General features: G+C 42.6%; 1 protein-coding gene across 1 annotated transcript; it reads right to left on the bottom strand.

The window, feature by feature from the left end:
- Positions 1–272: 272 nt before the first annotated feature.
- On the bottom strand, positions 273–26690 carry LOC126281375 (anaphase-promoting complex subunit 10). The gene is made up of 3 exons (XM_049980294.1): positions 26466–26690; positions 26051–26213; positions 273–986 (listed from the first exon to the last, which is right to left on the bottom strand). Exons 1-3 carry the CDS (start codon positions 26575–26577, stop codon positions 701–703), a joined length of 561 nt encoding a protein of 186 aa, XP_049836251.1. The 5' UTR covers positions 26578–26690; the 3' UTR covers positions 273–700.
- Positions 26691–27259: the final 569 nt, after the last annotated feature.

Consider the following 27259-nt stretch of genomic DNA (forward strand, 5'->3'; position numbering starts at 1 on the left):
AGTTAAAAATAAATAAAAATGAAAAAGAAAAAAAGAAATAATTTTGCTAATTTTTATGAATGTGTGGTGAAAATTTGAAATTTGTGCCACCCCAGGACACACACACGTCCTGCTCACAGGGATCAGTTCACTATTCCATTTCAGTGGATTTAATTCATTTCACATGCTACTTTTACTTTACATGTTCATGAACTTCAGGGATGACAAACTAACAGATTCTCTTCCACGTACATGGTTTTTATTTACAAAAGAAAAGAAAATGAAAATATCTCTTAAATGTTTCCATATACGGTATATTCTTGGGGGAAGTATACAGCTTATAACATTATTAATGTTATACAAAAGCCAATATACTTACGGTATGGTACGTGTCACAACAAATTTCTAAGGTTTCAGAATATTTGATACTTTTGCATCATTAGGATCCTTCAATTGTAGACACACACACACACACACACACACACACACACACACACACACACACACACACACACACACACACACACAGCTTTACATCATATTCAAAAGCAGGTCTACATCCTTAAAATTCATGATGGAACCTGAGTATCGACAGTCCATTTTGTCATTACAATATTTTACAGATAGCACTGCTATAATGTCAAGTTTAATTACAGAGTCTCACAAACAGAAGAGCATCACCATACTTCTCAGCACGTACTGAGTGTCAAAATTTAAATATTTATCTTATACAGCTATATTGTTGAAAAGCTACAGTCGTAAAATTGCCACACTGCTCAACACCAGTCCCCCTACATTCTACAGGAGAGTGTATTTTTATCTGACGCATATGAGTGTCCCGTCCATTCTGGTGATTGCTAATCACTGCTATCTGTATCATAAAAGTCCGTATAGGTTCATCATTAATGTCTTTGATTGGAATCAGAACCCACCCAGTAGGCTCATTCAAGTCAACTACTTCCACTTCTTGGAGATCGTTGAAGTTGGTTCCAGCTCGTATTGAAATCCTGAAATAAAAAAAAAAGTGAACACTTACACTTTCAAGTAGTAAATTACTGATATGCTCTCTGTTAAGTAAAAAACTTAGCGAATGATGCAAGGGATAAAATAACGAACACTGATATTTGTTGTTATAACAATGATCAAGTATCACTATTTGAGATGTAGACCTATTCAATTTTGCAGCTTCACACTTCACACACAATACTATTTTCACCTAAATCTGTTTCTAGTTTCAGCCTTCACACACCTATCTCTAATCACCTTTCTGCAGTTTCAAGAAGAATAACTACTTTCAGTAAAAAGAATTGTATTGTGCAGTAGGGAAAGGGGGGGGGGGGGGGAGAAAAAGTTCACAGCAAGCAACATACTAAGCTCATGTGTTGCAGCATATGTGCTATCCATGCTTCCATTATCATACGCAGTTTAACTGATCTTTTTACTTCATTGCCATATAGTTTACAATTCTTAATAGACTGGTAATGTTCTGCAAAAAATACCATTGATAAAGTGTTAATTCTATCAAACTAACACACAAAAACCCCATCTCAAGATGGAGATTTGATTTGCCTTTAGAACTGACTAACTCATTTCCATGAGAGTTTAATTTACTGGGTAAATGGAACAGAACCCCCTGAATAATGCATATTGTTTCACAGTTTTAGTTGGATGATAACTGAACACCTCCCATCTGTGGAGTCACTTCATCTAAATTGCAACTCTTAAATTATCATTATGTTAAAGTAATCTCAAAGCCACTACAAAAACCTGTTGTTCTTGGCTCAGTTCTGGGTTTGCTGAGGGCTGGAGACTATAGAGTACCATAATAATGTGGCAAAGCCTATACTGGCCACACTCCATGCATACTTCACGAAAGAAGTGTGGAACATGATGGCCACACTCATTTTGAAGACCAGTAAGTCAATCATAGCTGATTATTTTATCAGCACAGAATGTGCTGTGGATTATTCTGCCACAAAAAATACTGGTCATGATGTGATCTTTCTGGGATTAATCTTTTTAAGGAATTTGTCAAAATAAATTTGATAAAATTTTATGTGATGGTGATTTCCAAGCGGACCAGGTTTGGGAGCCACTACTAACATCTTCAGGAAGGCAAAATTTTATGCTTAATGATTTGTAACGATTTTATTATTTTGGTAACTAAATTTTAACCCAGTAGGCCTACAAAAACAGAGGGTGTGCAGTATCATTTGGGGTGCGCAAGTGCACTTCAGACGGAGCAATATTCAAGAAGGGTTGCTGAACTTTAAAGAGTGTAGCCTTGCAACAGAAGCCTATGTGTATGCTCCACCACGCCAACTTTTGACTAGCGCCAGCAACATCCATTGTTCTGGGAAAATTCAAGAATAAGGAACTAATGAAAGTTAAAAGAAAAACACCAAGTGGTAGCACACCAATATTCAAAACTTCTATTTATTACAGCACATCTAATTTCAATTGAGTGATGTTTTCTCCTAACACATTTCAAGATAAAACGAATTTAACCTCTCACAATTAGTAAATTGCAAGTATGATGTATTAATGATTTACAGAATTATCCTTTCAAAAATTAGATTTTTTGAATGAATATCCCAAAATCTAAATACCATTTAAAAATGAACAGTTTCTAACAGTCACCACTCCACTGTTTTTTGTATACCCATTCACATATTGAAGTGGTATTAAACTTTAACCACTTCCCTATTCAACACAGTTTTTCTATTTTTAGATGGAAAGAACATAAAAATAGCTCTTGACTGATTCTATATACTTGTATTCTTGGCTAAGTCAATATTTGTTTACATTATTAATGCCTTACAAACCCCAACTGGAAATGCACCTAGGACAAACAGGAACAGATAGCAAAACACCATGGGGACAAGAGACTTTCGGTTTTTAAGGATGGGGTACACATCACAGGAACATATCTTATTGCTCTCTGACAAGAGGCGACAGAGAAACTGGAGTTCAGAGTAGATGCTGCATGCAAACTGTGACTGAATTCATTCCTGAGCCTCTTTTGTGGGAGGTGGATCTCCCTACCAGGAAAAACGACATACTACTTCGGATGCTTCAGGGAGCAGTGAATGTGTGTCACATAGATGAGCAGGAGTAGTTGGTCGTTGATTTGTAGAGAAGGGTCCCCTGCCTCTGCAAGTAGGCTGTTCACAGGGCTGGTCTGAAAGGCACCTGTCTAGTCTGATCTCATGATCGTGTATCAGCTCCACCATACACAATGCTGAAGGTGATGCTCAGACACATATCAGACTCCTGTAATCAAGGTGGGACAGGATCAGAGCTTTTGTAAATGGTGGATATGGTGTTATGGGCACTCAACAGTGTAGTCTTTAGCGCCCGAACGGTAATAACGGACGAGTGTCACTAAAACGCAGCAAGTGCAAAAATACAACTAAAATTAAAGGTGAAGTCTACATAGACAGTGTGCACGTCAACAGTAGCCAAGTGGAAAGCAGCACATAAAGAGAAGAACTGCAAGAGAACATAGGGGAAGGGGTTAAAATGAAACACATAGCACATGTTTGGAACTGGCCTATTACAAGAATAAAAAGGAGTGGTCAGCCACTCGGCAACACACTAAAACTTCCAACCTAAAATTTTAGGCTGAAGCCCAGAAACATCACAGTACCTTAAAACTTTCTTGACACTCGCCACGTCATCGGCTAAAATCGATGGCAGACCCCCACTAATATTAACTTCCGCCCTAACAGAACGATATAAAGCACACTAAACTAAAATGTGGCGTACAGTGATTTGTATGCCACAGGCATCACACAGCGAGGGTTCCTCTCGCTGTAGTACGAAGGCATGTGTAAGAGGACAGTGCCCTATGCGAACAGGTGTAAGGGTCACTTCGTCACGCCTAGGTAACCGGCAGGACGAACACCACGGTTGGATGGTGGGTTTCACCAACCGCAGCTTATTTTCCCTCACCGCCAGCCATTCCTCCTCCCACAATTGCATATACTTCCGCCACAGCACAGAAACAACACCTTGCAAAGGAATAGAACAGTGTGTCACCTAGGGTAATCTGCAGGCGTCCTTGGCAGCTCTATCCGCTTGTTCATTTCCCCGTATGCCCACATGCCCTGGCACCCAGCAAATGACACTTGCTTGCCCTGTCGTTGGAGGATGTACAGTTGGTCGTAAATCAGCTGTTCCAACTTCTACGCTGGATACAGGTTCTGCAGTGACTAATGCGCTAAGTGAGTCAGAGCAAATTAGGAAGTGTTTGCCCCGAGTACACCGTATCTGCTCCAATGCTTTCAGGATCGCGTGAAGTTCTGCGGAAAAAACACCATATTCTCGGGGAAGGTGAATCTTGATGACACGTTCGGGGAACACTACTGAGCAGCCAAGAAAATCCCCCTGTTGGGATCCATCAGTGTATACTACTGTAAAATCATGATGCCTATCTAAAATGTTAAAAAACAAAAATTTGAAAGTAAAATCTGATGTACTGTCTTTCTTAAAATTTGCCAAATCTAAAATCAGTCTCGGCCTCTGGAGGAGCCAAGGTGGATATCTGCTCCAACCTTGACGTGAAACATTAAAACCGGCCACACCCATCTCTAAAATGCAATCCTTTGCACAAATCCCATAGGGCCTTGTTGCTCGTTGCCGGTTGCGCTAAAGCCTTTCCAGTGGAGGCTGAGCAACAGTGTGGTATGCAGGTGAGTATGGTGTGGATTATGTTTGATAGGCCTGGTGCACAATTAGTAGATGCCGCCGGAGGTGAAGTGGCGGTTCACCTGCCTCTGCACAGAGGCTCGGTATGGGGCTCGTTCTGAACTCCCCAGTGGCCAACCGAATCCCCTCATGGTGCACCACATACAACAGCTTCAAGTAAGTGGGTCTTGCAGACCCATACACCATGCATCCATAATCAAGCCGGGACCACACGAAGGCTCTGTAAAACCGGAGCAGACAAGTCCTGTCTGCTCCCCATGTGTGGTGACTAAGACATTTTAAAATAGACAGCACCTTAAGAGACCGTTTTTTCAGTTCCTTAATGTGTGGCAGCCACGTAAGCTTAGAATCAAAAGTGAGGCCCAGAAACTTCACCGTGTCTTTAAAATTCAGAATGATGTCCCTCATCCTCAACTCAGGCAAGTAAAAAATGGAACGAGAATGGTTAAAAAGAACACACACACACACACCGACTTATGAGTTGAAAACTTAAAACCACTCTTCTGTGCCCATTCATCCAAACGTCGCAGAGTGAGTTGCAACTGACGAGTTGTCGTTGCAAGGCTTGAAGAAGAGCAAAATACAGATAAATCATCCACAAACAAGGAACACTGCACAGGACCTTTCACAACAGACATAATACTATTAATAGCAATAGCAAAGACCGTCACACTTAAAACACTACCTTGAGGGACACCGTTCTCTTGTTCAAAGCGGCTAGACAGTACGTCTCCGACTCGGTACGGAAAATAACTTGGCGACAGGAAGGACCGAATAAAATTGGGAAGACATCCACGAAAACTCCATTCGTGGAGCTGCCTGATAAATGCCTCCAAGTAGTGTTGTATGCCTTTTCAATGTCAAAAAATATTCCCAAAAGGTGATGCTGGTGCCTCCAGGAGGGCCAGGTTATCAAAGGTGGAACGATACCTCCTGAACCCACACTGAAAGTGACTAAGGAGTTGTCTGAATTCTAACATCCAGACAAGGCAGCGGTTGACCATCTGCTTCAAGGTCTTTACCACGCTGCTAGTGAGGGCAACCCTACGGAAACTACCCGGGCACGTGCGAACTTTCCCAGGTTTTAAAAGAGGAATTAAAATTGCTTCACGCCACGAGTCAGGGAAGTCACCGGACATCCAAACTAGATTAAAAAGTCTGAGGAGGATTTCTTTATTTCTCCCTGTGAGGTGCCGCAGCATGCTATAGTGGAGTCTATCCTGACCAGGGGATGTCTCATGAGCCCCAAACAATGCAGAATCCAGTTCCCACATGGAAAACGGGCAGTTGTACTCTTCTGTATTGGGTGAGCGGAAGTCAAAACTGCTCCTCTCAGCAGCCACTCTGTGGGCCTGGAAAGCTGGATTCTGACTGGCGGTTGCAGTAATAGCTGCAAAATGAGCCGCCGTAGACTGGGCAATATCTTTTGGGGTCATGTGGAGAGTACCATTCCACATTATAGCAGCCATAGGGCACCTCCCACCTCTCCCATAAATCCTCCTTTTTGTCTCCCATACAATGCAACTTCATGTAGAATGATTAATGGTGTTCAGGAACTGCTGCCACGACCTCCTCTTGCTCTCTCGTACAATCCGACGACACTTTGCCCTCGCCACCTGAAAGGCTGCAAGGTTCTCTACAGTTGGCCGGCATTTGAACCTATGCAGAACTGCCCACCTAGCCCTGACTGCAGAGCAGCATTCGTCACTCCACCAAGGGACAGGCTGCTGCTTCGGTTGTCCCGTGGACTGTGGGATGGACGCTTCAATGGCGCGGTGGATCACTTCAGTAATATGATCCACCCATTCCTGGACACTGACCCGATGTTCAAACTTGGCGAGTTGACTATACAGTGCCCAGTTGGCTCTACCGAGCACCCATCGAGGCAGTTTCCTTTCTGGTTCCACTGCATGTGGCAGGTGAATCCGGATGAGGAAGTGATCGCTGCCATGTAAGTCATCAACCACTTCCCATGCAGCAGTGTGGGCGATGACTGGAGAGCAAAGCGATAGATCAATGGCAGAGAACGACCCAGTTGCAATGCAAAAATGCGTGCTTTGACCTGTCTTTAGCAAATGGGCACTGGTAGACAGAAGAAGCCTCTCAATTGCTCTACTCCTGGGGCAAGTACTCACAGAGCCCCAAAGCATATTGTGTGCATTAAAATCACCACAGAGGATAGAGGGTGAGGGAGCTGCGTAAGAAGATCACTGAGAGCCTCTTCATCGAGCACATCATGTGGGGGCAGGTAAAGCGAACATACTGTTAGCATATGACGCACATGTACTAATATTGCAACTGCCTGTAAATTCGTTGTGAGGAGGAGAGGTGAGGAGTGGTAGTTGGTGTTGATGAAGATACCTACTTCTCCTTGAGCTCTGTCAACTCAGGTCTTCCTTTTTGTGGATGACATAACCACGTAGCTCAGGGGTGTATGTTTCACTGAAATTTGTCTCTTACTCTCTCTCTCTCTCTCTCTCTCTCTCTCTCTCTCTCTCTCTCTCTCTCTCTCTCTCTTTCACACACACACACACACACACACACACACACACACACACACACAGACAGACAGACAGACAGACAGACACACACACAGGCAGACAGACAGACACACAGACACACACACAGACAGACAGACAGACAGACAGAGAGAGAGAGAGAGAGAGAGAGAGAGAGAGAGAGAGAGAGAGAGAGAGACAGAGAGAGAGATCTATTCTGAACCAATAGATGTAGTTCCTCCACATGTGTCCTGAACCCTTGCAGGTTCCATTGTAATATGGGAGCCATCACGGTGGTTGTATTTTCTGCCTCTCTTTCCGCAGAGGTGGGGAGACTGCAGTGGGTGGAGGCTCAGTCTTCGGGCGAGATGATTGCCCCATATTCTCAGACTCCATCAGCTCTGGGGAAGAGTGTGATGAATCATCTAGTGGAACCACATTAACATGATCCGAGGGTTTATCAGCCGATTTAATCTGTTGGTGGTGCTTGATGTATGCTTTCCTTTGTTTAGGGGGCTTTGCTGTAACTGGAGCTGGGGTGTTTATGACCATGCTGGGCTTTGGAACAGCCTCAGCAATCAGATGCCTGGGGCTCTTCAATGTTAGCTACTGTACCTTACTCTGCTGTTCGAGGAGGGGCTACAGGCTCTGATACACTTGCTGCCTTGCAAGTGCACTGACATGTGCATGTGTTCGTGCCAACACTAACAACCTCCGTCTGTGTAGATGCATCGACTTTTGGAGGCGGCTTCTGAACAATGGAAGCAAAAGACTTAACGAATGTGGGGGAGCTGCATGGTCTTTAAGATCTTTTTGGCTTCCTGTAGGGGATACACTTAGTTGTTTTTATTTCTTGTATTTTACGTTCCTCTAGGAAGATTCTAGAGTCCCTACTACAAACAGGGTGGCTTTCAGAACAGTTTATACATCTGACAGGCAACGAACAGTCAATTCTGTCATGGGAGGCCTTACTACAGTTGCCACACATCGCTTCTCCTTTACACCCGAGAGTTGTATGCCCAAAACGCTGGCACTTAGAACATCGCATTGGGTTTGGGACATTCAACTGTACGTTTAGGCGAAGAATTCCTGCCTTGACGTGTTCTGGGAGTTTGGGGGTATTGGAAGTAAGAATGAAGGAGTCAGATTTCACCAGGTTCCCATCCACCCTTTTCATGATGTTCTGAACGTCAACAATTCCCTCCTGAGCCCACTCTTTAATTCTGCTACAGGAATGTCAACGAGATCCCTACAGGTAATAACACCCTTACTGGAGTTCAGGGTGCTGTGAAGCTCTGTATCGATTGTGTATTCCCCAAGCTTTTAGCTGTTTGAAGGTTAACTGCTTGCTGAGAAGTTGATGTTTCAACAAGCAGTGTCCCATTCCGTAAACGCTTCACTTATTTTAAAGTTCCAGCTATTCCTTCTAGACCCTTTTGGATATAGAATGGCGAAACCTTTTCAAAGGAACCCTCTTTTCTTTTTATTATTAAAAACACATTCTGGTTGTCAGTATGTGCTGTATTACTCTGAACTGCTGTACGTTTGCTGACGCCCAAGTCAGGAGGACTGGCTAACCAAACCCTCTTGTTGGATTGGGCGGTAGTGCCTACCAGTGGTCCACCCATCCCACTGGCCAGCGAAAAATTAGGAGGAGGAAAAGAGGAAGAATTCGTGGTATCCATGGTCGTCCCACGAGCAGCTAGGGAAACTTATGTCCATCCAGGCAGAGTCCCGCATGCCTGGATAAGCCTTGTACAAATGAGATGCGGCAGGTTCCCCAGAGGTTGCCCGCTAGCGACTGTTCCACCTCAACAGCCATGCATCTTATCATCGCGCAGCACACCTTAAGATTGAAGGGGTTTTATAGAGGTATGTACCGTCCTCGTGATCCAGGCAATCAAGCCAAGATCCCCAGTCCCTACAACAACGTTCCACAACTGCGCTACACGGTGGTCGCTGAAGCATGCCCAGAGCTTATGGTATCAGCAGACTGGCGTCGCACACCAGTCCACAGCTCGAGGACCCCGGGTTCGCCAAGCCCGTACCCAGCAAACAAATGCTGAGCCTCCTGAGGGAAGAGCTTTGTAAAGTTGCACAACTTTTGAACCAAGCATCACAGAACAGCAGCAAAAAGCAATGAGACTATAGCACATTGAGCAATTTGTTTGCATGGTAGAGTTTTGGTGGTAGATGAACAGTGTGGTGGTGACAGAAGTGTGTAACGTATGGCTTGGCAGCTAGAAACCAGAAGCCACTGGTGAGAGTCCAGGACTGCACCTTCCATATGGAACCCTGTAGTCAGTGTTCAGCAACAGCCACAGTGGAGGAGCAATAGCAAATACAGAAACAGTCAACATACATGAGCAGTAACACAGCAGGTCCCCACACACAATACAAAGCCCTGTGGGATCCTATTCTCTTGCATATGGATGATACTGCAGGAAGTACCAACTTGAACCAAGAATGTATCGTGTGACAAGAAGTCCCAGAAAAAAATCTGTCGTGGTCCCCAGAAACCCAATGCATGTAGGTGGGCAAAAGCTGACCATACGGCAGACTTTAGACACTACATTCTAACCTACAGAACAGCCTTGGCAAAAGCCACCCTGGGAGAAAGCCAAAAGACCCCGAGTCTCAAGGTACCAACATAGCCACCTGCTCACTATAAATTCGTGCACCTTGCAAAGAATATTAATAAGACTAACTGGGCAATAGCTCTATATCAAGGGGGTGTTTACCCAGTTTCAGTATGACTATGCTTTCTCACCATTACGATGGGTACTCACCCTCACTCCAGATACAGTTGGAATGTCAATGACATGCTGTTGGTACTCCAACAATAAGTGTCTGAGCATTTGGTTGTGGATGAGGTCTAGCCCTGGAGAGCAAAGGGCTAAGGTACTGAGGAACAAGCAGCACTTGTGTGCAACTGATGTCCTTGATCTCTACAGATGGAGTTCATGATACTGCACAAAGACGTGCACCTGAATCTCACACATTTGTAGCACCACATGGGAATGGGAACATACACTTTCACATTCCATTAATATGCCATCACCTTGTCTTTCTCTGGCATCAAGTTACCTTCAGGGGCCAAGATGAAGGCCCCAGTATCAAGCCTACTGTCATTTGGTACCTGCTCACCATGGCAGACATAATGCACACCTCACTGTTCCAAACTGGCAGGTAACTCACCTGTAGGTAGAGGACATGGTGGAAGAAGATACCTTGTACCAACTAAGACTGGTATGGTGGTAATCATTACCAGAATGTCACCCAGCTTGTCAAAGGCAAGCAGTGCTTGTGACAGCACGGAGTGCTGTTTAAATCATAAATAAACCACTTTTCATTTCTGAAATCGCTGCTACTTCCCAAACATGTTCTCAAGGTGCCAAACAAAAGAAAAACAATGACTTTCTGGTCCAAAAGTGATTTCTGTAGTTATAGAGCAAAGTAAGTATTGTATTTTTCCCTTGCCTCTAGCCCTGTGTTCCTCCCACAGCATAGTCAAGGAAGGGAATGTGGTGGTGGTATGTTCTCCACGTTTTAACTGTCCTTTCCTTCAGGAGATACTGTTGGAGCCTCCAGTAGAAGAAAGTTTGATATGCTTCATTTGCATAGTAGTCCCTTGAATCGCTAAGGAAACAAATGTCAACTCAGAGACAGCCACATGTGTGAGCAAGCCACACAACACTGGGGGCAGCAGACGCCTCAAAAGTTTCCCAGTGACGACTGTTTTTCCTCAACAGCTACTCATATCATCAACACATAGCACAGGTAGGTTTTTTAAAAGAGGCATGTATCTTCTTTGCAGTGCAGGCAGTGAAGCCAAGGCCCCCATTCTCTGCAAACACCTAATGTCCCATCACTAATGATGGTATCTGAAGTATGCCCAAACTTTATAATAGAAGAGGTAAGGTGTCACTAGCCAACCTCCAGCCTAAGAAACAGCCTGGGTCACTGCACATGTTCACAACCATTGCTGATTGAGCTCCCTGGGAAAAACAAAGCCTTCTGTTCCCTAAAATAAACTAGTCTCCAAAATCATAAACCAAACTGAAATATGGTCAACACCAAGAAGACCGTTCAATGGAAAGGCAGAGGGGGGAAAGTAACTGTAGAAGGATAGACTTGCAGCACACAAATGTGCAAGGGCTGGGGCCCTGTTTTCATCAAGCATGCACTCACAAAGGCTATGTGAGCTCCCTGAGGGAGGGGCAGTGTGGGGGGGGGGGGGGGGGGTGGTGGTTTACGGGGTGATTCTATATTAAGTGGTCTTAGGTAGCCCACTAACAATTCAGATTTTAGCCAAATTTTGTGTATGTATTTGTTACACAAAGAAAGTTTTAGAAATTTCTGGCTCCAAAATTTCAATACTTCATGAGTAGGGATCTCTAAAGTGGGGGTTATGCAAAAGCTGCAGTGGCATTTCAAAAATTTCAGCTGTGGTCAAACTGCACCATGGTGGTGCAGTGTATTTGAAATGGACCGTTTATGCAGAAGGTGCTTGAGTACACGATGGTAGTCTATTGTGGGACGTTTATGTTTCCAAACTGTATGCGAGTGCTGTTAGTGATGCACTTGTCTTCAGTGCTGTTTGATTTTGGCAGTTATAGGCAACAGATTCATTTTCAGGTTTGGGATTATTAGTGTGGAGTGTTTTTTCTGGTTGAAGATTAGATCTAATTTTGTGTGTTGTGTTTTTATTTGTTATAGATACGACAATAAAGCTCGACAGTAGCTCCCAGCATGCTGCCATGTTGACCACTGAGACAGAAGTTGGTAACTTGCTAACTTCTTTCTTTCACCACCACCACCACAACCACAACCACCACCAATACAAACATTGTTTTTAAGCTTTGTTGTATGAGAAATTAAAAAAATTAATCTTAATACTTATGTGTACATATCTTGTAAACTCACTTTTCACACTTCAATAAAACAATCATTCAAATGATGTATGGAACACAACTAAAAAAACTACTTTTGATACATATGCACAGGAAATATGTAATATGTGCATAAATATTTTTAAGTATTGCTTAGATAAAGTTCCATTTAAATTTATTATCCAGTTGTGTACACTGAACATGCTGATTATAATTACATAATTACTTCTACCGGAAACTGTATTAATTAAAAGTTTTGCTGCAATACACATGGGAAAACATTGTGAGCTAACCAGCATATGAATATAAAATGACACTATTATTAAGACTAGCATGCCACATTAACAATAACATTTTATTTTGTTATAAACTAATTAACTTCTGAGGAAACTAACACTAAAGTTTGTAATTAGCTACCTCTTTCATGACAGGTTCTGCCTATATGCTTCTTATATTTTGAACTTTGACAACGCACGTTTGTTACCTTTTTTTTAAAAATCAGACGAAACCCTTCAATATTTAATTAAGTCACTAATTAAGATTTTGGATAATTTAACATACCGGTAATATAAAGTTATTTTCAGGTTTGAGGCCATACATGTAAGCACGCTATTCCCAATGGGGAAGCATACTGGTTCAGCATACTTTTATAATTTACTAATCTTCAACAATTTTCATATACCAGCAAACAGTTATGTATCATAGACCATTCAAAATAGCGTCATTCCATACCAAGTGGTCTAGTGGCCACCAAGGTGAATAGATTTTTTATCTATCCAATTAAATAAGTTTGTCAAAAATTTTTTGTTTTTGTTGTGACAAAAGTTTCACGATCACTAAATCAATACGTCCAGAGTAATAGTCATTTGTTTGACCTCAACAGTGCACCCACGAGTTTTCACAACTTTTGCACATAATGTAACTTGAAATAAAAGGTGCGATTCAGAAGTTTCAAGATAGATTCATTTCTGATTAGTGGACCAGTTGCGCTGGATGGAAGTAGTGGGGGGTCTCAGGGAATGAACTGATGCTACAACAGTTTCCTCAACCCTGGATCATGTGCATCACTTTTAGCATGAGTATGTATCATTGACCTCAGGCAAAAAGCGGAGGGAGAGGCAAAAAGCGGAGGGAGAGGCAAAAATGGAGCAGCGTTATGCGATTAATTTTTATGTGCAACTGAACAAAACAGCCACAGAGACTCTCGTTATGATTCAAGAGGCCTTTAAGGAAGAAGTTGTGTCCTATGCAATGTTTTTCATGTGGTACAAATATTTCAAAGATGGCTGTGGGAATGTTGAAGACTACCACTCTGGGAAGCCATCATCAAGCCAAACAGATCAAATGGCGGAGAGAGTGCGAGAACTTTTAAACAATGACCATCGTCTTAGAACTAGATTAACTGCCGATGAACTGGGACTCAGAGTACGGTGTGGAGGATTGTGACGGAGAATTTGATGATGTGAAAAGCGTGTGCCAAACTGGTGCCAAATGTTTTGTCGGTGGATCAGAAAGAACGGCGCATGCATGTTTGCCACGAAATGCTCAAACAATTTAATGTTGATCCAAACCTTCTGGAGAAAGTGGTTACTGGTGATGAGACATGGGTCTACAAGTACGATTCTGAGTCGAAGCGTCAAAGCTCAGAATGGCATGCTGCTTCCTTGCTGAAGCACAAGAAAGCTTGTATGAGCAAGTCTTGTGTGAAGTGCATGCTGATAGTTTTTATGGTAAAGGAGTGATTCACAAGGAGTTAGATGCTCGTGGACAGATTGTCAGAGGTGACTCTTCCGCTGGAGTGCTCCATCACTTGAGGGATTGAGTTCACCACGTCCGCCCAGTGATCAACTGCAATTGGATTCTCCACGACGACAACACGTTCACTCACATGTTGCGCACCGTCACCAAAGTTTTGGTAAAGTTCAATGTGACAACACTACCGCAGCCACCCTACAGCCTTGAATTGGCTCCAAGTGACTTTCCTCTTCCCCCGACTCAAGACAGGCCTAAAAGGCAAGCGATTCAACTCCATCGACGCCACCCAGCAGGCTTTGACGAGAGCCCTTGACAGCATGAAACCCGAGGCCTTCCAGAAGTGCTACGAAAAGTGGAAGACATGCTAGCAGTGCTGTGTTGATGCTGAAGGATCATATTTTGAAGAATTTTAGTCTGCTGGGCTTAAATGTCCAATAACTTTCCAGTTCTGAGTCAAGTCTTGAAACTTTTGAATCACACCCTGTATTCTCTTAAGAGAAACAAAACTATGGCATCCTCTAGAACTTTTTGCACTCGCTTAAGCAAAGTAATAATAAAAAATTCCCTGAGCCATTTTCATGTGGATAACGTGAAGCACAGTTGGTTGGAAAAAAAAAAAAAAAGAAAAAAGAAAAGATCAAGAAAGAGGTGTCCTGTCACAACTCCTCATGACTTTTTGTCTAGAATAAAATTGGGTATAAACGTTGCACTTCACATTTCATTACCAAGTCAGTGAGAACCACGGTAGTGAAACTATTGCATAACAGCTGAATCAAATCATCTAAATAGCCTTCAGGTTTTACATCATTGTCACATCGTGTAAATGTTGGTGACATTCATAGCAGTCTTTCTTACATACTTTGGAACAGAATCATGTTATATTTATTAGTATGTCTATTGTGTAATGCTATTGAAATGCTAGATTAATTCTGGTTCAAGGTGCAGGGTGCTTCAGGTTAGTGCAGTTTGTTGTTTATGTGGGACATTAGGTACCGATGAATTGTATAAATGTGTTTTGTGGTCCATGGAGGCATAAGCACTATTACTTTCTTTTAAAATGAGAAAACTAGTATCCCCATTACCACAGGGGCCACACCTGATAGCTGTGCAACAGCAGCCGTGGGTGGGTTTCTTTACCAGAAGTTCGCCTATCTGATGAGGGTTTCTTTACACAGGATCCCACACCTGGCGATACATCTATTTAAGAGTCAGAGGCCAAAGCTTATGTTTGCTTCAAGCAATTCAATTTTTTACAGGTTTCATTTATTTGTTGTAGAATGTCATGAGGAAATCTGTACAGCCAGCCAGATGTCACTGAGGGGATTGTTTGGGAAGAAATTTTGATAAGACACACTCAAAAAATTACTTTTTACCCATGACCGTTTAAAATTAATAGAGCCACAAAAAGTCTTGTTTTTTTTTACTGGAACCCTTATTCCATTTCATTTTTTATAAAAAGAATTTTGTAGAGCTGAATGCTGTAGAGATGTCTAAAAAGAGACTACTTATCTGCAGTTTTTCTGACTCATGATCATTTCTTAGTCATCAAGACTTCCAATACTATCTTCCACAGATAGTACTAAACACTTGCACATGTGTGTGTGTGTGTGTGTGTGTGTGTGTGTGTGTGTGTGTGTGTGTGTGTGTGTGTGTGTGGACGAAGGCCTTAATGGTCGAAAGCTTGCTTTACTTTATTTGTGACAGTCTTTTTGTTGTGCCTATCTGCGACTGCATCTCCACCATATGGTGAGTAGCAACTTTCCTTTTCATAACATTGTTATCCATCCTGGTATTTTTATGAGTTGGTCAATTCCAACAGTGACCCATTGACTTTAAGTCAAAGGAGACAACATTTTTGTTGTCATGTGAAGTGCACAATTTTACATTTCTGAACATTGAGAGCAAAGCTGTCAATTTCTGCACCACATTCAAATCTCATTGAGACAGACTGAATACTTATATGGCTCCTTTCAGATATTACTTTATTATCGATAACAGCATCATCTGCAAAAATCCTGATTTTACTATTAATATTGTCTGCACGGTCATTAATATACAATATCACTAGCTAGGGTCCCAAACAGTTTCCTGAGGTGCCTGAAGTTAATTCTACATCTAACAATGACTGTCCATCCAAGATAACGTGCTCTGTCCTCCTTACCAAGTTTTCAGCCCAGTCGTAAATTTCACTTGATACCCCATACGATTGAACTTTTGAGAATGAAGATGGGTGCAGTAGTGAGTCAAATGCTTTTCGGAAATCAAAAAATACTGCATCTACCTGGTTGCCGTTAATCCAAAGGTCAATGTCAAATGAGAAGAGTGTGAACTGGGTTTCACGTGATCTATATTTTCAAAATCCATGCTGGTTGGCATTGAGAAGATCATTCTGTTCAAGATACCTCATGTTTGAGCTCAGAATATGTTCCAAGATTCTACAACAAATCAATGTCAAGAATATTGGACGGTGGTTTTGTGTATCACTTCTTTTGTAAACCTTCGTCACCAGTATTGCAAAGGCCTCTTTGCTACTGCTTTGGAGGTTGAGTTGTCAGTGTTGTTACATTAGGCAGAGTTTGTGAAATGGCTTCTGGTGCAGTACACCGCTAAGACAGTTTCTCTCTGCCACTATTACACAGCTATGCCCCAGGGTCAGGTAACATGACAAAAGAACGAAGTTTCTACAACACTTCAACAAACCAATAATAAAGCCACACAAACGAGTTAAAAGGTTTACTTATTTTTGTGACTGGTTGAACTGTGAAGTCTGCAGCACTGCTTGTAATATAGCACAGAAAAGGTCCTCATTGGCTAAGTGTAGGCGTAAATAATTGTTGGTACACTTCACATTACATAGCAAATGCAATTTACAACAACTGTCTGTTCACTTCTACGAGTTCATTAAACAATGTTCCCTGTCTATGTGATCCCTGGACGATCATCTATACCCTAGTGCATGAGAGCTGCCCTTCTGTCTTCCGAGCAGGCTTCTGTCTGTTGTTTAGTCAATGGCAGTTTGTACTTGGCCCTCAACTGGCCGAGGCAAAGTCGATATATTCATCCTCAGTGTGCCTGTGGCACTGGCGGAACTCATCCAGGTACTGAATCTCTATGGTACTGGCACAAGTTCATATATTAAACACCTGTAGTGTTTTTGTCCTGGCTGTGTCTTGTTTGAATGACACAGCAACTTTTACTACACTTCCTGTAGACAGCTGTGACCCGTGCCCTTTTCAAAGAACTGGGAAGATACAAAAGGAACTAAATCAGCCACAAATTCAGTATAGAATCTGACAGGGATCCCATCAGAGCCTTGAGCTTTGTTCAATTTTAACAATTTCAGTTGTTTCTCAACACCACTTACACTAATACTTATTTCATTCATCTTGTCACTGGTACAACAATTAAATTGGGGCAATTCTCCTAGGTTGTCCTTTGTAAAGGAACATTTCATTCCAGCTTTTGTTTTGCAACCCTCAATTTCAGGTCCTGTCTCATTTGCCAGGGACTGGACACCACATTAGTCTCACTAACAGCTTTACATATGACCCGAATTTCTTTGGGTCCTGTGAAAGATCACTTGACAGTATTCTGCTATGGTAGCTGTTGAAGGTATCTGGATGGTCATGCAGGAAATTTATTCGAAATTAGGCCACTCTGTATGGAATGATCCAACAGTGAAACCTAACCTAGCCAATCCTAAAAACATTACGTAGTTTCCAAGATCAACCTGCATGCTTGTCTAAACAAACCTACTCACCCCAAAATTGCCAATCTGTGTCTCAACATTAAACTCCTAACTACGTATCTAGAAGCCTGCCGCACGCACAGACAAACCAACTATGTTGGTGGGTATGAGAAAGTCTGCATGGTCCAGTCATCATGTTAACATATGCACTAAACTCAGGGTTCAGATAGCAACCATGTAACAATGCATCTTCCATACACTGGCACAATACTAAACAAGCAATATCCGAATGGAACTCTTCAATAAACCTACTTACTGGATATGTCAATTTTAATAACTGCTTTCTATACAACAATAATGTGTGCACTTTTTTGTGGTTTTAGGGCACATAACTACAGTCGTCATTAGTACCCAGACTAAATTATGAATGCACTGCGAGGCACAATGTTAAAACAGCAACTAAAAAGGACAACACTATAAAAGGCACATAAACAGGCAAGGGAATAAAAGAAAACAGCATAATCTAATGTCCTTAGACAGGTTTGTCAAGTGGATAAAACGAAGAACACGAGCAACTGCTCCTGGGTCATCCGCTAAAATTTCATCCAGAGTACATGGCAGGCCAAGATCAATGCGCAGTGTATTAAAATTCGGACAGGAAGTTAAAATGTGGCGCACCGTCAGCAATTGCCCACATGGACAGAACTGTGCCGGCACAGCCGTCAGCAGATGCTGGTGGCTGAACCAGCAATGTCCGATCCGTAACTGGGCCAAAACATGCTCCTCCTGCCAAGAAGGGCATGAAGAGGTCGTCCAAGCCATGGGGAGAGATTTCAAGGACCGAAGCTTGTTTTCAGTAAATGTAGACCAATCGGCATGCCACAGCGATAAAATGCGCTGACAAATGACCCTGCTAAAATCCGATGAACGTACATAACAAGAAGCTGTCCGAGGCTGGAGGACCGCAGCCTTGGCTGCGGCATCTGCAGCTTCGTTCCCAGGGATACCGGCATGGCCAGGAACCCACATAAAGGTAATTGGCTAACTGTCGTCCACCAGCTGCTGAAGAGAGCGTTGGATCCGGTGCATGAAAGGGTGAACCAGATATGGATCACTGAGGCTCTGGACGGCACTCAGGGAACCAGAGCAGATGACATAAGCAGAATGTTGGTGGTGGCGTATGTAAAGAACAGCCTGATAGAGGGCAAATAGCTCAGCTGTGAAGACCGAATAATGGCCATGGAGCCGGTATTTGAAACTGTGTACCCCAATAATAAAAGAACACCCTACACCATCATTGGTCTTAGAGCCATCTGTATAAATGAAGATCAAATTAATGAACTTCGAACGAAGTTTGACAATCCGCGAGCAGTATACCGAAGCTGCGGTAACCTCCTTTGGGAGCGAGCTGAGGTCAAGGTGAACGCGAACCTGAGGCTGGAGCCAAGGTGGCGTTTGGCTCTCGCCCACTCTAAAGGTTGCAGGGAGTGGAAAATCAAGTTGCCGAAGGAGGCGACGGAAGCAAACTCTAGGGGGCAGCAGGGCAGATACATACATCCAGTATTGACGGTTGAGAGAGGCGTTAAAAAATTAACGATAAGCCGGGTGATCGGGCATTGATAATAGCCGACAGGCATACCAACAAAGCAGTAAATCACACTGGAAGATGAGTAGCAATTCACTGGCTTCAGCATGAAGACTCTCGACGGGACTGGTATAGAATGCTCCGATCACAAGACGTAATCCCCGATGATGTGTACAGTTGAGGCGGCATAAGATGGACGGCCGTGCAGAGGAGTATACAAAGCTCTCATAATCCAGCTTTGAGCGGATAATCGACCGATATAGGCGAAGTAGGACGGTTCGAATCACTCCTCACGACATACCACTGAGAACACAGAGGACATTTAGGGAACGGGTACAATGGGCAGCCAAATACGACATGTGGAGATTAGCCAAGTTTCCTGTCAAATGTAAGACCTAAAATTTTTGTTGGCTCATCGAATGGGAGAGCAACGGGACCGAGATGTAAGGACGGTGGGAGAAACTCTTTGTAGCACCAGAAGTTAATACAGACCGTCTTCTCGGCAGAAAAACTGAAGCCATTGGCGACACTCCAGGAGTAAAGACAGTCAAAGACAACGCTGGAGACAGCACTCCAGGAAACGTACGCTGTGCGCTGCAGTAGATGGTAACATCGTCCACGAAAAAGGAGCCTGATACATCAGCTGGGAGGCAATCCATTATTGGATTGATCACTATGTTGAAGAGAGCGACGCTCAAAATTGAGCCCTGTGGGACCCCATTCTCCTGGTGAAAAGCCGTCGGACAGGACAGAACCCCACATGTACCCTGAACTTTTGGTCCATTAAAAATGCACGAATAAAAGGAGGGAAGTGAGCACGAAGGCCCCATGTATGCATGGTGCAGATAATGCCCGCCCTCCAACAGGTGTCTTACGCCTTCTCCAAATCAAAGAACACATCTACTGTCTGGCGCTTCCAAGGTCAACAAGGTAACCAGATGGTCAACAGCAGAGCAGCGCCTACGATATCCACATTGTACATTGATAAGTAGGCGTCGAGATTCAAGCAGTCAAACCAAATGAGAGCACCGCTGCCGCTATCAGTAGGTGGAGAGTCATTGCCCATTTTTTCAATACATTCGTCGGCCACCATGTTAACATGGTCGGGAGGAGGAGCTTCCTCCGCCGGTGAATGGCCAGATGTTCGGCTACCAGCAGTGTGGCCAGGCGAAACGGATGACGGCCTGGGGCGGCAAGCACTGGGTGGCGCAGGAGAAGAAACGCGCCGTGGCACAGAAGGAGAACTTTTCTTCCAATGAGCCTTCTTGGAAGGTCGTTTAGTCGAAGTACTGGTCGATGGCTGGGAGTTCGGGGTACATAAGAAGTCTTCACGGGACGGTTCCTTCTTGAATGCCCATGCATCTGACTTCTGGGTCTTAGTCTTTGCAGAAGCTGATGAAGGTGCTTGGATCTTAGAGGTGACGGGAGGAAGAGGAGATGTTGACCAGGCGATCTTAGCACTGGCCGAACGGACGACCGTAGCGCTAAAGGTCAGATCGCTTGTCGGCGTCGATACCACCCTGGTGGGCAGAGGAGAGGTGAGGATAGTACTGCATTTCCCCGCTGGGAGAAGTGTGGGCTTTCTACTAGCAAAAAGCTTGCGAGCAGCCGAGATGGACACTTTCTCTTTGACGCGAATTTCCTGTATACTGCATTCATCCTTGTAGATGGGACAGTCAAGAGGATGCTGCATGGTCACCCTGACAGTTCACGCAACGAGAAGACGGAGGTGGACAGTCACCCTCATGGGCATCCCTGCCGCCACAAGAAATGCATTTAGCCGCATCAAAACAAGACTGGCAGGTGTGGTTAAAATGCTGACACTAGTAGCAGTGCATAGGTGTCGGGACATAGGGGCAAACAGAAATAACCTCATAGCCCACTTTGAGGCCCAACGGAAGCTGAACACTATCAAAGGTTAAGAAACGTGTCCAGGTCAGTACAAGGTAATTGTCGACCTTTTTCATGACCCTATGGACAGCTGTCTCGCCCCGCTCAGTGAGGAAAGAATCTCCTCGTCATTCAATCTGTCGAGTGATCTAGTAGATACCACACTATGCGATAAATTCATAGTGCAGTGAGCCTCCACCCAGACAGGGAATGTGTACAGGAGTGTGGCCCGAAAGAGTTTTTGTGCCTGAAAGGCACCCTCAGTTTCCAACAACAAGGTATTTTTACGTATCCTGGTACAAGACTTGACAGGTCCGACTATGGCATCTAAGCCCTTCTGAATAACGAAAGGGTTGACAGATGAAAAATCCTTTGTCCTTAGATCTAGAAACTATAAGGAACTTTAGGAGCAGGCAGTAGTACTTTTGTCATTGGTAGGTGGTAGGTGGTCAAGTTTCCGTTTTTGGGCAGAAGTCGAGAGAGAAGGAGATAAATACATTGCGGGTGAATCCCCTATGATTGCCAGCGTCTCCGATGGTGCGCTCCTTCCTTGTGGGGACTCTCTCAGAGGGCGCTCCCGCCTCTGATGAATGTTTACACCTCAGGTCACACCTCCCGAGAAACGGACGGAGGGACCAATCGGCATCGTCGGAAGGTGTCAGCTTGGGCAATCACCCCTCCCTGGGCCTGGCCTTTACCAGGGGGTACGCACGGGCCCTACTTGTCTACCCATGGCGGGGAATTAAGCTTTACCCCGTCACCGGCTATGCGTGCGAACACATGGGTCGGCCTTCAGGCACGCACAGGGAGGAAAGAAGAATAGGAAAAATGAAAAATGGAGGAGAGAGAGAGAGAGAGAGAGAGAGAGAGAGAGAGAGAGAGAGAGAGAGAGAGAGAGAGAGAGAGAGAGAGAGAGAGAGAGAACAGACTGTCTCAAATGCCGAGACGGAGACCATAGGGTGGACAAGAAGGCAAGGAGAAGGAGGTAAGGTAAGAAGTACAGAAGACAGTGAGAGAGGGAGAAGGACAAGAAAAGGAACAAAGGAAGGAAGAAACCAGATTAAGCAAAAAACGAAAATGACCACAAATGTAAGTTGCTGAACTGTCCGTCTCCGGACCCAGGTGCAAACTATCCCCTTGAGGGGGAGGGACTCCTTTTAGTCGCCTCTTACGACAGGCAGGAGTACCCTGGGCCTCTTCATACCCTGGACCCACAGCAGGAAATGCATGCACTGTGTTTGTGATTAAGTACTGCCACTACACCAGGTGTTTGTGATGTCCAAAGAGCAGTGTGTTATGGAATTAAAACCAAGTTATTGTTGAGAAGTTTATGATAGGATATGCATAATTTTCTTTTCCTGTAACAATCATTTATTGTATAGTTTGAAATGGCCATCAACATTTTCTGAGTGCAATAAAGTGGGAAAGAAAGACTTAATTTCAGTTACAGTACTTTATAGATCATTTGGCACTACACTTTCTATTCAGGATATCACACCAAGATACGAGACTTCAAGATGAGTAGAACTAAGTGCACAGCAGATATCGGAAAGGTCGCACCATGATTAAATTTCTGTAGTTAATTGGTTTAGTTGCTGAGTATGAAGTGTTGCACCAGCGACCAGTGTATAGGGTGTTGTCAACTGGACAACATCTGTAGGCCCTAACTGTATCCCCAAAGGTTCCTGGTTTGAGAATTCTACGCTGGTAGTTCGAGAGACTGTGTTTATGATGATTTTGTATCACTCGATTTGTGTGTTGGCTGACTTGTTGATAAATATGTTTTATGGTTTCATTTTTTATTGCGTGTATGGTATGTGAGTTTAAGTGCATAATTGTGTGTTTTTGTATAAAGAAATTGGTGTTAACGCGATTCACAAGTTTTTAGGTTGTTTCATTAGTTCTTGGTAAACATGATTGGCAGGTATTGTGGAGCTTGCATTACCTACACTGGTGAGGATAGGGCAGTTTTGGGATTGTTGTAGCACAGAATGTTTAAGCTACAAACATCAAGTTACCTGTTCGATACCAGACTGTCAAACTGTGTGCAATTTTGTGTTATCGTGGATTTCATTTGTTTTATACAGGTGAAATGAAGTTTCCAATACGAGTTTTTCAATTTTGTTTTTAATGACTATCTTGAGGATTCTAGTTGCCTCATTTTTGCATTAGTATTATTTTGGCATGTCTTCATTATTAGGGTATCACTGAATTGGTTTGTCTCCTCAAATTACCTAATACACACAATAGTCCCATTAGTTTGAGATTATTTCTGCAATTAAAAATTTTTCAAATTATTTGTGTCTGTTTACGTGAGTAAGGAGCGATGTCACGGTTACCATATCGTAGAACCTTCAAATAAGAGTATGTGCCATCTTGGCGACTTAGGTCAAACCCACGAGGGTGATAACACAATGTTTGATTTTGCTAGATAACCATTCAATGTTTGGAAAACTCTCCTAAATTCTCCAGAGGCTTGGGAACCTGTTTAAGAAATCTACAAAAGGCTTGACAACCTTTATAAATCAACCCTTCAGCAAGCTTGGAAATATGGATAAAGTCTCCCACCCACAGCTGGACTTGCCTGGGTATCAGGCATTCCTTAGTTATCTGATGTGGCAAGAAGCCAAAATGCACCAACTCACATTTAATTGAGGCACTGAGAACCACAAGGGCCCAAGACAGACACACAAAGTCTTGAGAAAAGTAAATGTTTGTAACAATTAAAAATGGATGCAAACCACCAGTCTAAGGATTTGAACTTTTTCAAAAAAACCATGTCAATTTCCTATATTTCTGATGAAAGAATGACAGGACATGCATACGCACTACAATTTCAAAACTTATGAGGTGTCCCCGTTCGGTTCTCAGCACCTCAAATTGTGACATAACTAGGCCTAATTTGAAAAATCTTATGGTTTCTGATACTCCAAAACAGTGACTTGCATGATAAACTTTACTGACTTTTTGCACATCTTCAAAGATAAAAGCATTCATGGAAATTTGCTATCTGGAAGAAGGATACTCTTTTAAATGGCCATTAATGCAAGTATGGTTTAGCTATCCTGCAATACAAATCAAAATGACTAACTTTGGCAGTAAATTTGCTTGTGGGGCAACTGAACTCTTGTCTCTCAAAAACTAAGCCCAAAAGTGGTAAAACTTGTTGGGCTATTAAACACACTGCAAGGCAGTGAGATCACAAAAGATGTTTACAAACCAACTACGTGGAGAAGTACAGCTACTTCACCTAAGGAGAAACTTTGTTGTGGCAAATTTCTTCGACAACTTCGAGGAAAAATAGTGAGCTAAATGACATAAAACTTACAGAATATGCAAAACGTAAACTGTTCAGTTATCTTGACATGTTTTGCGGCTTTACCACAACTATCCACTAATACAGAGCACTATGAAAATAGCTTAAAATGTTTGCCAATGCCACCATGTCATTTGCATATTCTTCCCTTAAGTTGACTCTATATGGAAAGTAGCAAAATTGTGAATCTTCCTTTGGTCATATAGTACATATGCACATCAAATTTGAACAAGATCTGAAAAAGGTGAATGGGGACCATCTTTGAAACAATTTTATTATGCAGAAACACTGATGGTCAACTGTCATTTGCTACAGGCCTACAGTATTACTGTAGTCCCCAATTACCAGCAAGAGAGAGGAACCAATCTGCCAGTGCATATTTGATAATGTTGATTACAACAAGCTGCAATTATTTCTATTACCCTATTTGTTAGAGACAATTTTTATTTCGTATGGGCAGAAACAAAGATCAGGAGTATATTATTGACTGCATGTCTCAGCGAGACTTTTCCGTAAACTATTTCAATCACACCTGAGCAAAAGTGGAACCCCCCACCATACAACACTGGAGTCTACTAAAGATACTAGGTTCACCTCCTTCCTCTACTTCTAGCTTTAATAGTGACATGCTTAGATATGATGTAGGAATTTATATAGTTAATATGGATATATCCTGAACTTACTTTACATTTTTAACTAAAAAAAAAATAAAATAAAAAAAATAATTCAGTTCATATGGAGGGAACATACACCATTAGGCAATTTTACAGGATTGGCCTTTTACCACAATCTTTATTTAGCCAACATGTGTAGACTTCACCAAATCAAACCCAAGGTGTTAAAATTAGGTAGGGAAGGATCTTCTCATTATTCATAGTTTATATACATATGCGGGTAGGTATATTACGTCCACAAAAATACTCTGCCAACCAATATCTAATACAGGTTTTCTGAACTCATCTCTCAGTTTGTTCTTATAGCTAAGAGCTCATTGAATATGGTGCGAATGTACACATTCTGGCAACCTTACAGATAAATTACAACATTTCACACATGCATCTGACAGCTCCATCAATTTGCTACAAAATAATCACCTTTCAACCTATCCTAGATTCTGGGCTACATTACTGATCAACTTGTCACCACAACCAAGATTTGAAGGAGAGTTCACAACTAGACTCTAGACCAAATAGCAACTGCACAACCGAAATTAGACCTAGGGTTATATAACATTTGTGTCACCGTAACCAAGATTCCAGATGGGGATAATTATCAGAACCTAATGATACTACATACTGCATATACAAAAACTTGTTTGCAACTATCACTTTAATTCTGTTAACAGGTACCTTCAGTTGTTGAACTGAGACAATCAGCCACACACACTAGTTTCACTAAAAATGATCTTTTGTACCTTTCTTAACACACGCTTACATTACAAAGATTGGTCTGCACCGTGGCTCTCCCCTCCGTTTACTCATTCAATGTGAAAATGCTGTAACAGTTGTAACATACTGATACGAATTGTAACCAATGGTTTATTTTCGCTCCATATTCATCATGCCTTTTAGTTACAAACAATTTTAAAAATAAATACGCAGTATTGTGGTGCATATTATGCACATATATCTTACACAAACGATCAAAAATAAAAAAGCCAAAAGGTGTATTGCGGGGGGACTGGGGGCGCTTTGCGGTACTACGCAACTCTTACCATTTACTTTATTTTCAAATTACCTGCTTGGAGTGTAGCTCTCATCAAGTTTGTAATCTGTAAAAATACAGATATCACGGACAGTTGTTTTGCGGCGAAACTGTATGTTCACAAGATGTGGTAACTGTCCATCAGACTGCCAGTAAGTGTCCATGCAGTCATCACGAAGCTGGTCGACACCGAAACCTTGAATGTTGGGAAGAAAAGAAAGATATATGTATGGATTATTACGGCAGTCCTATTTACTGGCAGACAATTTAGGATCAACATACAAACTGCCGAAACTTCTCTTCGAAGATGATATATTACCGAACTAAAGTACGACAAAATGACAACGGCATTTGTCCGCGTAACTATAGCAACGAAACACAAATGGGGCAAAAACGACATGACAAAAAATCATTGTTGTATGCGTTTTAAACTGAACATAATCTATACCTGGTTTGCAAGACGACAGACTCCAAATTGCCTGTGACCCAACTTCCCTCACTTTCCCTGCACGTTCTTCTTTTATGGGGTCAACAGTTTCTGCTCCAGTTCTGGTGGACATGGCGCAGAAAACTATATAAACCCAAATTGCTAACACTACTCACGAACATAAGAAACACACCCCAACAAATCACCTTCGCGCTGATCGCAGCTGTACTACATACATCTATGGCCAACGATGATTATTTGCCAAAGATATGATCTCCAACTCATGGAAAGTAATTGGAAAGTAATCATCATGGAGGTAAAAATGGTAATTATGGCCGCATGGAATAGGGAGTTTCTTGCGCCAGTAAAACGCCTGGCTGCACTGATGTTTTGGACTGGTAATTAACATCAATTGACCTTGCATACGGTAGTTATCTAGATTTCGCTTTTAGAATGAATAAATCTTAATAGTTTTAGCTTCGCTCGGCCGATGATGTCAATGATCCATCTCCAACAGTGATACAGACGCCTAGAAAAATGATTTTCGTGACACACACCAAATATTAACAGAGAACTGATTATGAAATATGAACGTTGTTTATTTGGTTTAGACAATTGTACAACGTTAAAGTAATTTATAGGCATAGACATCTCTATAAATTATTGACTATTGTGTAATCGAGAGTCGACTCTTACAAAGGAGTCACACACATGTTCCAAAAATTGCAGACACATGCTTTTTGTCTGATGAAACTTCTTAAGTACAACTAAAATGTAAGTAGCAACGTATTTTCCCTTTTAATAGCAGTCAGCTA

The sequence above is a fragment of the Schistocerca gregaria genome, chromosome 7 (assembly GCF_023897955.1).
Source record: "Schistocerca gregaria isolate iqSchGreg1 chromosome 7, iqSchGreg1.2, whole genome shotgun sequence".
NCBI classification, from domain to species: Eukaryota; Metazoa; Arthropoda; class Insecta; order Orthoptera; family Acrididae; genus Schistocerca; species Schistocerca gregaria.

Coding starts and splice junctions, on each gene's coding strand:
- LOC126281375 (XM_049980294.1), bottom strand. CDS start 26,577: ATGTCCACCAGAACTGGAGCAGAAACTGTTGACCCCATAAAAGAAGAA. Junction 26,214..26,465: donor TCTGTCGTCTTGCAAACCAG/GTATAGATTATG, acceptor CCAACATTCAAG/GTTTCGGTGTCGACCAGCTT. Junction 987..26,050: donor GAGAGCTACACTCCAAGCAG/GTAATTTGAAAA, acceptor TTTTTATTTCAG/GATTTCAATACGAGCTGGAA.